This window comes from Grammomys surdaster, unplaced genomic scaffold (genome assembly GCF_004785775.1).
Source record: "Grammomys surdaster isolate TR1022 unplaced genomic scaffold, NIH_TR_1.0 188, whole genome shotgun sequence".
Lineage (NCBI taxonomy): Eukaryota > Metazoa > Chordata > Mammalia > Rodentia > Muridae > Grammomys > Grammomys surdaster.
Genome location: NW_021604633.1, coordinates 6,771,680 through 6,784,327, shown reverse-complemented (window position 1 = coordinate 6,784,327; position 12,648 = coordinate 6,771,680). Strand labels below are relative to the sequence as shown.

At 40.8% G+C, this 12,648-nt stretch overlaps 1 protein-coding gene across 6 annotated transcripts in view; it reads right to left on the bottom strand.

The window, feature by feature from the left end:
* Nucleotides 1-12,648, bottom strand: part of Cog5 (component of oligomeric golgi complex 5) — a 285,117-nt gene that overhangs the window by 39,383 nt on the left and 233,086 nt on the right. For all 6 annotated transcript variants that reach the window (XR_003711595.1, XR_003711592.1, XR_003711594.1 and 3 more), the window contains 2 exons: nt 9,926-10,163; nt 3,889-3,965 (listed from right to left, as the gene is read on the bottom strand). Coding sequence is in view for 2 of the 6 variants with exons in the window: in XM_028768901.1 (XP_028624734.1) it covers nt 3,889-3,965; nt 9,926-10,163 (315 nt within the window). In the remaining 4 variants the exon portion in view is untranslated. The remainder of the gene's footprint in view (nt 1-3,888; nt 3,966-9,925; nt 10,164-12,648) is intronic.

The window sequence follows — 12,648 nt, the reverse complement described above, 5'->3', positions numbered from 1 at the left end:
CAACCCCCCACACCCCCACCAACACCCCGCGTTGGTGTTGTGGGGCGTGTGGGGGGGGGGGCGGGGGGGGGGGGGGGGGGGACGGGGAGGGGGGAAAAGGAAAAAGAAAAGGAAAAGGAAAAGGAAAAGGTCCTTCTGCTGCAACTGTTCTACACTTGTCTTGGAAAAGAGAGTAGTATGTAATTAATGTTTTGTGAGTTAGTAAAACAGGGGCCTATGACTAGGTGATTAGAAGAGATTTTTTTCTGGGGTTTAGATACTCTCCTAGATAAAGAACATGTCCCCTGAGAAGCCTAGGAAACAGGCCCTCAGAGCTAGCTTTCTATCTTTGCATTCTTCCACAGGAAAGCTTTGCAAAGTTCACCCTCTTCCTATGACACCTTAGAGAAGTTGTCAGAATCTGTCTTTCCTCAATGGCAACACTGGCAGAAGCAGAGCCACCTATGCACAGCTCTTCTCCTCAAACCTCCAACACATTCTTTACATACCAGTCCTGGGTTTGAACACCCTAAATATACTATGGTTTTAATTTTAATTGTTAATCCAGTTTAATACAATTACCCCAGTCTGATCAAATAACGATGAGCCAGAATCAATTCATTAGATTTCTGTAGAATGACGTATCAGTAGGGATATTTTGGTACTAATCAATCTCTGTTGCATCTTTCATTTAATTCAAGAATGTGGGTTGGTCTGTAGGCAGGATGCAATCCTGTTTATATGTCTGAGGCCTTGGGAGTCTAGGGACTGTTTGCAGCAAGAAGCTCCCAGGAGAAAAGGCATATGCTTTCATTCCAGGGTTTGGAGAGAAGAAGAAAACACTGTGCCCACTCAGCAGAACAACTGCAGCTCAGGAGTCAGGGCCCTGTGAGGAAATGGAAAGCTTTGGAACCCAAACGTTAGTGGATCATAAAACCACTGTAGGCTAAAATAACCAAGCAGACATGTCAGAGAATACTATAGGAAATGAGGGTCCATCTTGTTTCATGAAATGTACATATGGTTCTGCACAGACATGTAAGCTTGAGTTCCCAGGTTTGCATGTAAATACATGGCAGGATTGGTAATGCTGTGAATTAAATTCAAGGCGCTGTAAAAGCTGGGCTATGGCTTGCTCTCCAACTGTACTTAGTTGCTGATTTTCTGATATAGGGTCTCTCTGTCGCTCAAGCTGCCCTTGAGTGATGATCTTTTCATAACTATCTCCTGAGTGAGAACTGGGATTACAGGCATATAGCACCAGGCCTAGCTCTAAATTACAACAATAATAAATCTCAGACAAGCATTGTGGTACATTCCTATAATCCCAGAACTCAGGAGGGTGAGGCAGGAGGATTTCAAGTTCAATCCTGGGTCATATAGTGAAACTCTACCAGGAAAAATAAACAAATAAAACAGAATTAAGACACCCCCAAGTCCTTTTACCATATATCATGGTCAAAAGTCTGAAAAAGATCTAGATTGACCACTACTCTATCAGGAGCTAGTGTGGGGGTGGGAGGGCTGTCCCTGACTCTGTGCTGCCTTGTCTGGCCTCAGTGGGAGAGGATGTGCCTCGGTGGGTTGGTGGGGGGGGCAGGGCAGGAAGAGGGGCTGTAATGAGGGGGATACTGGGGGTAAGGGGGCTGTGATTGGGATGTTCTCTTGGCATTCTTGTTCCCTTTGTCTCATGTACAAATTGGGAATGATAATGGGAAATTTCCCATCTTAAGTGGTTAATCAGTCTTACATAAAACTTATCCTCTGATTTTATTTTTCCATAGTGTCACAGAAATTTAAAAGTACTGAGGTAAAAGCTCTATCCTATCTCAGCAAATATTAAGATCAGCAGGATTTTAATATGTATACAATAAAACCTAAACATGAAAACAAGAGCCTAGTTCTAATATAGCAAATGAATGTCGAGTCAATAGTTTTTTCTTCAGATCTTTAACAAAAGCTACTTGACTAATGCCCTCAGAATGTTTACTGACATGGCCAGGGCATCATTATATCATGTGGTACAGACTGCTATTTGTACTGGTTTAAATGAAAATACCCTTCCCCATCAGTTCAGATATTTGAACATGTGGTACCAAGTTAGTGATGCTTGGGAAGGTCCCACAGCATCCTCAGTGTGCTCTCTCAGCTTCCTGCTCATTCTGAGGATGGGCTCTCAGACTCTGTCTCCTGCCTGCAGCTTGTGGCCGTGCCTCCCTGTTACGATGAATTTCTGGAACCATAAACCAAAATTAACTCTTCCTTCTGTAAATTACCTTAGTCATGATGCTTTATCATAGTAACAGGAAAGTAACTAATAAACTGCATCCCATCTTACTCAAAAGAAAGGACTGTACAGTTATTTCAATGTGGTTATTTTTACAGCTCATACACAAAAACAGTAGATTGGTTGCCCTAGACCCTTAAAAACTTTCAATTTAGTGCAGAACTGGAATTTAACACAATACTTAGAGATTTATTTATTTATTTATTTATTTATTTATAAGAACTTATCTGATCTAAAGAAGGTATTTGAAAATACATGAGATCTCACTTGAAGTTTTCTTGCAATTATGGACATATGTGCAGTGATTTTTCCACTGCAAAAAAGCAAAATTCAGGCTCTCCTGATGGCATTGAAAAGGCAATTCTGTTGACTACAAATGGGAAAGGTAAGGCTCATGGTCTCTGTCAGCAATACTGGCTCTTACACGGCTATGACAATGGCTTGATGATTTAAGAGAGCAAGGCCTTCACTGGAAGGGCATCCTACTTACTGACTAGTTTCCAAGACTGAGCCAACTTTCAGAAATCGTCTAACTGGACTTCCACCTTGTATTACAGAAATCTGCCCAGGGATCACCGTGCTTTTGGACACTTGATCAGTGTGTGTAAAAGCCTTCCATTCAGCGTGTTGGATTCACAAACTGTTATACATGTTAACTATGGAGAGCTTTCCAGTCTATAGGGTTGGCCCCACTTTTAGTACAAATATTTTCTATGGGTTATTATGTGAAAAATTTGGAAATTTACTGACTAAATCGCCATGAGCAATACCACCTTATGTTTTAGCATCTACTACTGAAGTCATTAAGCTACTTGATGTTTTCAGAACAAAGTGTTCGGTAGTGGAAAGAACAGCTTCCTTCAGGAAGTTGCTGTATTATTAGATTATGCATATGAACGAGCTCACTGTTCCTCTTTTTGACCTGGTTTGTAGGAAGCTCAATCCTAAGCCTCCTGGTCAGCTGTATCAGCCAGAGCTCCCAAACCCATTCCCTAAGTTCACCACTGAGCTGTTTTAGTCAATAGTTGTGTATGCTGATATTATATTCTCTACTTTTTGAACTAGATTGGATTGAAAATGTACATGAACAACTGGGCATGGTGGTACATACCCTTAATCCCAGTACTCTGGAGACAGAGGGAAGTGGATAGAGATCTTGAGTTATAGGCTAGCCTGATCTACAAAGTAAATTCCAGGACAGACAGGGCTCTGTTACACAGAGAAACCTTGTCTCAAAAAACAAAACCAAAAAAGAATAAAAATGTACACAAACAAATAAAACTTTCAGAAAAAAATGTCTGTATTATAATGAATATCCTAGTGTTTCTGTTTAATATGCTTCTGCAAGAATGGGAAGTTAGAAAGCACACATCAGCTCACCCTGTGAATTATAATTCAAACAGAGAAGAGAAAACACACATCTCCATATGGTATTAGCTACCTTATATAATGCTAGATGTTTCTCTGATTTAAACAATAACTTTTAAGATGACTCATCTCATAGTGACATTGTTAGAATATAAAATGAATGTTGACATTAATAAAGCTTGACCCAAACAGGAGTAAAGGGCTGACCTGCTAGTAAGATGATTCTCTTACAACAATAAAGAATAAGGTCTCACCTAAACGACCTCAGCATCCGATAGGACTTTCCCAAATCCGACACTCTTCTGCAAAATGGACCCACAGCCAACTCCATCTGAAACATGAAAAGATAGTCCATAGCTTTATATGTCAGATTCTGAAGGCTAAATCTGACACATGATCTGTGTTTGTCAGTATTTTCTGATATGAATAATGAAGAGAAGAGTGATTTATCTGGGCTCATAGCTTCTAAGGTTTCAGTCCATCAGGATGAAGGTGTGGAGGGGCAGAGCAGCTTACCAGGTGGTGGTCAGCAAACAGAGAGAATGCCTGTGCTGCTGGTACCCCTCCCTCCCCCTCTCAGCTCCACCCCTGCTGTGGATGGTTGGACCTACACTCAGGACAGGTTCTTCCCTCAGGTAAGAATCCTCTCTGGAAATGCCCTCCTAGAACAACCAGAGCTGTGCTTTAAAAATTTCCTAGGACATTTGCAATCCAATCAAGTTGACAGATTAACCATTACTTTACCTCCATCCTAAAAGATTGTGATCTTTATAAACCTAATGTTAACTGCTATGAAACAAGTGCTGGATGCCATTTAAGTTTATTAAAAGGTAAAGACTTTAATGACATTTACACTTCTTACTAAAGAGGCCCAAGATGAGATATTCTGGTGGTGCTAAGTAAGAGAAGGAGATCAAATCCTGTCTGTGATGGTTTGTATACGCGGCCCAGGGAGTGACACTATTAGAAGATGTTGTACCCTGCTGGAGTAGGTGTGGCCTTGTTGGAGTAGATGTGTCACTGTGGGCGTGGGCTTTAAGACCCTCCTCCTAGCTGCCTAGAAGCCAGTCTTCTACTAGCTGCCTTCAGATGAAGATGTAGAAAAGCTCTGACTGCACCAGGCCTGCCTGGATGCTGCCACACTCCTATCTTGATGATAATGGACTGAACCTCTGAATCTGTAAGCCAGTCTCAAATACAGGTTGTCCTTTATAAGACTTGCCTTGGTCATGGTGTCTGTCCACAGCAGTAAAACCCTAACTAAGACATTGCCTTAGTTGAAATATCAAGAAAAAAAGCTTTCTAGACTGTGCTCTTGTATTCTATGTAGGCATTGCAAGTCTCCATAGTCGAAAGAACTGATGAAAAATTTTACCAGTCAGCATGGTCCAAGTGATTATAAAGTTTTAGCTCTCAAGATTTCGGTGGCACGTAAGTGGCAGAATTCTAAACTACAGTCACTGTAAGGTGACCCTGAACAAGCTAGGACTCTAGTCTAAGCTCTGTCACAAGTCAAGTGGAGATGATAAAAAGTACCTAGCATAATTACAGAAATCACATCTACAGACTCGTGCTAAGCTGGTGCTGGGCAGACAGCTCAAGGGCTAAGGACTCTTGAAGAGGAACAGGGTTTAGTTCTCAGCACCCACATGGTGGCTCACAACTGCTTGTAACTCCACTTCCAGGGACCTGGCACCGCCTTCTGTGTTCCGCAGACACACAGATGGCACATGTACATACATGAAGGCAAATGCTCAAACACATAAAAACAAAATAGGTCTTTAAAAATTCTGAAGTTATCCGTAATTTTTTCTTATTTATACTATTAAATTAATCTTTCCCCATGCAAGAAATTAGCAAATGTTGGTTTTACTTCTTTTTATTTTCCACCTTTGACTGAGTTCTACTTGACATTAACTGGCTCTTGGTTCTTTATCTCCCACATGCTCATGTAAATTATCTGCAATGTGTGGTACCCAGAGGAAACTGGTCCTCCGAGCTGACTGGAAATGTGCTCCATATGAAGGCCAGTTTAGAACATGGTAAGGGCAAATTATTCCCGATAGTATAGTGTCTTCATTTAAGAAACACACAGGGAAGCAACCACAGGATCAGCACCTGTATGAAACACCGCTCAACACTCCTCAGCCATGGGGACCTCAGACCCTTAATCAATCACTCCTTTGTCAAGCGAGTTCTACTCCCGACTCCAGCCAGGTACCAAATTACATGTGAGGATGGGGTAGAGAGTTAGAAACAGACTGGTTTTCTTTCAAGAATTCTCAAATTTAGTAAAGGTTTTTTTTTTTAAATGTAACTATTCAATAAGATCATATACCATGTATAAATGTATATGTGTACACACAAATATTCATGCTCAAATAACTTTATGAATTTTTGAACAGCTTCATGATTTGCTAATTCTATCCCACCAATAACTGTGGTATGCATATAAGGGTTTCCACGCACCTTGATGCAATTTGATTAACTGTATTGCTGAAGTAACTACAGTGCACATACAGATGTCCACAGACTTATTACTAGGCAATGAGAGTGCACTGAGAAGCCTGCGGTGAGTCCTGAGAAGCGCAGGGAAGCCTCCTTGAGATGCTTTAGTGTTAGGTCAGTGTTGCTCTTCTGGTACAGAAGATTCAAAATAAACATCAAACATTCAGGATAAACACTCCCTGTCTTAAGGGGGAAAATCTTACATGATTAGAAAACTCGAAAATATGAAGACTAAAGAAATAAAAGGTTGAAGAAGAAAAAGCCAGTATTCTCTTTGACAAGACAAGAACAGCTGGGGACCACTGTTCTCAAACCCAAAAGTCAGGGCCAGTGGGCTATTCTTTGGGCCTTGGGTAGTTTATTCTCATGCCAGGGAATTCTGGTTTCTTTCAGAATGAAACAGTTACTGTGCATTGAACACGAGTAACTATGGAATCAGTACATGCTTCTGATTTGCTAATTCTATCCCACCAATAACTGTGGTACGCATATAAGGATCTCCATGCACCTATTTTGTGATATAGTTTCTATGACATATTTTGGTCATTTTTTCTTCCCATTACCCTTGTAATTCATTATATTCAAAGCTCAAACCAAACGACCTTTGTCCTAGCCCTGGAGTAAGACTAAATGTTAAAACAATTAAATAGCTATGGAAAAGTTCCTGTATGAAAGATTATCACCTCAAATGACTGTGAATTCCATGATGACACAGAAAGATTCAAAAGGCTAAATGTTTCAGATAAATTTTTAATCTAAAATGTCCCCCAGGGGACTGAAAAATCATTTCCCTTTAAACACTGAAGTCTATGCTTAAAGAGAAGCGCTCTGCTAGAGGAGTCTGCGGAGTTACAGATGGACTCTCAGTGGTAGGCATCTGGGCTGCTGTCCCACCTGGCTGCTGCTCAGTACCCACCAGGCATTTGGTCAGCCACCGGGCCCATCTACATGTTTCAGGGGCATTCTTGCCCTGACAATGGTCAAGAGAAGAAAAGGCAAGAGGAATCAGAATCAACATAAGAAGTTTGCTTTCTTTTCTAACTCACATTTTTGGGGCAACGTGGGAAAGATAAAAATATATATTTAAAGGGCACCAGAAAATATGAATAGAAACTGCTAGGAGCACTACTGAAGAATTTAATTCCAACTTCAATATCTGTTCTCTCCCTCAGAGGAAAAAAAAGAGGTGAGTGAGGAGCAGGGGGAGAAGGTGCCTCAGCAGACACCATGGGCATGTCTGCTCTGAGCGGGAATCAGCAGAACCCTGTGGGCTTGGACAAGCTCAGGGCTTTTTGAACTGCTGTGTGATTAGTGTAGACAAAGAGGCAATGTGGTGACAGCAGGAAATTAATTACCTGTAGGAAGCCACCTCATGCTCATGACCTAATTCTTAGGGGACTGTACGCTGGGCACTCCCCTTAATAAGAGCCCTCCAGATGGCAGCCTGCAACTGCATTTTCTCTGCACAGGTGGCCCTGAGGAGGTTAGGATTGTTTAAAGAATCCTTACAATTCTTCACTTATTTGTCCTTACCTCTAAACTTAATGTCAAAATCTCCCCAAATTCCTTCTTTTGGCCTTTTCTTGAGCTCTGCTTTCAGCCAAACAGCAGGGACTTTGATTACAAGAACCCTTTCCAAAGCCTCAGAGAACTGTGTGCTCTGGATTTCAGTAACCTCAGTGGCCCTGTTTAATTGTGATTACAAACTGACAGACCTTTCAATAATGAGCGAGTTAAAAGGCTCTAGTCCCCAACTAATGTCTGGGAAGCATACAAATTTCAAGAAAATGTTATTTAAGAGTTTTGACTAATCCAGACAAAACACTTCCAACCAAACAGGACTCTGAAAGCTGGAGTCGACACATAATTACAGTTTTGATCTAGTGAAATCAAAACCTCAGTTCAAATTTTAATTAAAAAAAATGGAGTACTGATTTTGACCAAATACCTGGCAAATGTTTGCTAATACTATTGGTCACAAACACCATGCTTCAGCTTCTTCCCTGTACCCATGGCTCCCGGGATCTGAGCCAGGCTAAGAGGAATGGCAGGATCTTGCTAAACTGGGTCACACTGTGAAGTAGCAAACCAAGGGTAGGTACAGGGGCTGAGCCTCCACAACTAAGCCCTACTACATGGCTGGAAGGTCCACTCAGCACAGAGAAAACTGTTTCTAAACAGAAGAATCTGTCAAACATAAGTAACAGTTTCATTTATCCTAAGGAGGAAATGGTTTCAGAAGGTAATATGTCTTTTTAAAAAAAAAGGGGTGGGGGGGCAAATACAATTCTGAGTGCTGCTGCATGGGGATGGTGAAAGCTCACCCCACCACTGGAGGCTGTGTGCTGTGAGCCAGGGTTAGCTGCAGTGGGGGTCTGCCATCTTTCAAGAAAACACATCATTGCAATGAGCAAGCCTCTCTCCTCCAGCACTCACTCTGGCCATCTCCTGCTCAGCTGCCACTCTAATTGGACTTGAAGTGCTGCCTCCAGGAAAGTGACTCAAGAACCAGCTGGAGAAGAATGCAAATAAAGCTGGTGGGGGAGGGAACTCAGCAGAGGAGGAGGAGAGAAAAGACAAACAAATCCTAGGAGGAGAGGGCACAGGAGATAGACCTATCAGAGATATTTTTAAGGAGTAAGACAAGCCCTTGGACACACAGACACAACTGCTTCCATAAGTCATTACTCACAGAAAGAAGGAAGGTGACAAAAAATGGAGAAGGTTAAGCCATTTTAATGGGAGCATTTAATTTCTTTCCTCACATGTACCTATTAAAAGGTACCTTTTCCAAAGGAAGGCTCATTTTGTGTGGCCTAGTAGTTTCACAGACCTCATTTGGGGAATGAAAATAACTGCTTGATTACAAGCAAAGGGGCTTTTGAAAGCCAGGTGTGGGTTGTAAGTATGCTACAGGGTGGGGGCATCTGACAGCTATCACCCTGAGCAGGAGGCCCAGGACATGCTCCAAGACACACATGGGACTCAGTACTGACATTAGTAATTACCGTTATGTCCAAGGAGGATCTGGCAGACTGCTATGAAGATTCACATGAATAACTACTTAGGTTAGTAAAGCTAATAGCTTTGAAAGGTTTAAGAAATGGATTCACCCTTGATGTATAAACAAGAATCATCTGCTTCTGAATCTTCCAAGGAAACTGGGTGCTCACGGTGTGTTTTCTCTGCCTCTGATTACTAAATGGGTAAAAGGGGGAAAACAGGTAGCTTGGAGTAATTTTAAGGCTAGCCACAGGCTAGCTGTACTTAGTGGAGAATCCAAATAATCAGGCTGTATCTTCAGGGAGCGTGCCCGTCTCTCACTAAACCTGCACACGCCCTGGAACAAGGATGCTCACTCGAAGGTCACTGCTGGGCTAGGGTTCTTCCTCTTCTCAGGATAACATGCTGCTCCTTTCCTGTTGTTTACAACGCCATCTCATTGCAGACATCATTTTGAGCAAAGTAAACCAATTATCATTATTGGCTTTTGGGGGATGAGAAAGTAGAAATAATACAAAGTGTTGGTTTATTGTGACAGAAGATACTTTGCCTTAAACAATCAAAGATGAGAGGAATGATAATTTTGTTAAAAATAAAAACAAAAATAATATTTGGCACAATATTTTAAAACTCTTCTATGTAGTGAATTAGTGAATTAGGCAGGTTTTCTTTTCTCTTTTCCTACATGAATAGTTAAGATACTGATGTTAGGTATTCTTTACTTAATAGATAACAGTGAGGCTCAAACATTAGCTCCCTTGGAACAATGCATCGATTTACCTGTGCAAAATCAGCAGCAAGTCGCAGTTTCCCGCCTTCACCAAGAGGTCTTATGAGACTGGCATTGCGGATAAAGAGTTCAATGGCTCTTTGTGCAATAGCTTCAGTATTGTCAAAAACAAAATCCAAGCATTCAAAGTGCTTAAAGTAGTCACTCATAACTCTGGCAGTGAAGCCTTGTAGCTCTTTCATGTACAGGGAACAGGGAACGTCAGGCTTTCCTGAGCTGGTTAATGCCCTATAAAAGGAAAGAAAACATTTTCAGCACTGATGCCCAAAACTACAATCCTAGATATTTTCTGCCCTTGGTTACTATTTCAATCCTGTGCAATTTATTTTTCCTTTTAGTGATATGAAAGCACTGATTTTGTTTTGTTTTGCTAAGTATTAAAGAAAATAAAACAATGTTTAAATTGTATTCTTAAATTTGTGTTTAGATCCTATGAGGATTACTTAAGGAATTTTAGCATGCTTTTACTTAAAAGATTATCAAGAATAAAACACAGCTATCTGTCTGAGATGAATCACACACTGGCCTTTCCAGGTTTGACGCAGCTTCCAGCTCTCCACTCCCATGCTTTGCCTGGTAAGTGAATGTGTCAATAATGGATTCTGAAAATGACATTTTGCACTTTTCAAGGGCAGAAAATACTTGGTGTCAGTCTCTGCTCTTGTATTTGATCACATCAGTCCAATGGCAACACTGTGACAGAGGGACTGGTTGTGTAACAATATGCAGTGTGCAATTTTTCCCCTCCAGATGAGGTTTGGAAAGGCTTTAATTTGGAACAGTAGATGATACCAGCTGTGCTTCATGATATACTATTTATAACTTATAAATGTTTACAACTGCCCTTTAAAGAATATACTCAAAGAATATGAAATATTTATAGGGAGGAGGGGTTGTACCAAAATTAGAGATCACCTGATCCTAGCTAATAGATGAGATCATTGACTACTTAACGCTGTTTTGTTTTTTTTTTTTTTTTCCCAAAAAGCAAGGGAAATGTTTCCAGATTCTGAGAGTGATGCAGAGGAAATGGAAATAGTCTAGAGATGAACATCAGACTGAAATTCTCTGAGAAAGAAAGCAACATGAACTTGACCTTCACAGTAAAGCAATGGTAATAACAATCAGAGGTCTTCTACTTCTAGAAGCAGACAGGACTAGGGAAAGTAGGAGTTCATTCCACCACAAAAGATTTTGTCCAGATGTAAGAAAGGCTGTCCTAGTAATAGGGAGATCCCCACCAGGTCCACACTACAGCCTGCTCAGGCTCAAGGCAAGCCTGCTCTGCCTGAGCAGAGGAGCCTTGGCTTGTGATGGCAAGCACCACATGGGGTCTGCCTTCACCAGATTCAGGTCACACTACATGGCCTACTTTTATTCAGGTACTGAGAGAGTTCTAAGTGCAAAAATAAAATATTTTCATATTCATTTGTTTATTTACTGGACAAACAGTAAACACATAATTGTGCCATATAATGATACACAGTGACATTGTATACAATATGGAAAGATAAAAAGTATCTAATGAACATATCAATCATGGTAAATTCATATTTATTCCTTTTATCTAGCTATAACTTTATATCATTTGACCAACATCAATGCATCACTTCAACTGCCAAGCCCTGGGAACCACTCACTGTCTGTTGTTCTCATTTTAGGTTCTGAGTGTATATGAGAACATGTTTGGTTTCTGTGTCTGGCTTATTTTTACATAGTATGTCTTCATGGTCATCTGTTCTGTGGCAGTTAGTAGGGATTCCTTTGGGATAGCTGACTACTGTTTCTTTTTGTACCCACACGACACTTGCGTAGCTTGTTTCTCTCCTCACAGACACACTGGGTGGTCCGCTACTGTTTTGTCAGTTTATACAATGGTGCAGTGAAGGTGGACTACAGATGGAACACTGATTTCATATCACACAAAACATAGTTAGAAGTGACATTGGAACATAGAGCAGTTGTAATTTTAGCTTTTTTGTTTTAAAGGCAGTGTATTATAATGTAGACCTGGATAACCTAGAACTCCCTATGTAGGGCAGCTGACAGATATCTACTTGCCTTTTGCCTCTCAAATGCTGGGATTAAAAGCATGTACCACCAAACCCAGCCTGTATTTTTAGCTTTTTGAGGCACCTCCATATAGTTGTTCACAATATCTATGGTAATTCATATCCTCATCAGCAATGTCAATATTTATAACGGCTCATCTTTTTAATACCCAACCTAACCATTAAAAAGTTGTGGCCTTAATCTGCATATTTTGCAGCAATGTAAGCTCTGTGTGTGTGTGTGTGTGTGTGTGTGTGTGTGTTTTGTTATCTGTTGAGACAGTCTCATGTAGCCAAGGCTAGCCTTGAATTTGTGGTCAAGAACTCCTGGACTTCGTGTCTTGACCTCTGTAAAAGCAGGCATGCACCACGGCCAGTTTATTCTATGCTAGGGAATGAACCAAAGGTACATACTAGGCAAGGACCAACTGAGCGACATGCACTCATTTGCAAATTCTTATTTTTAACCTATTTATGCCCTTCACTTTTAAATTAGGTTATTCAGAAGTTTCCTCTCTATTGAGATTCTGCTTGCTTGCTTGATCTGTCTGTCTGTCTGTCTGCCTGCCTACCTACCTACGTATCTATCTATCTATCTTTCTTTCTTTCTTTCTTTCTTTCTTTCTTTCTTTCTTTCTTTCTTTCTTTCTTTCTTTCTTTCT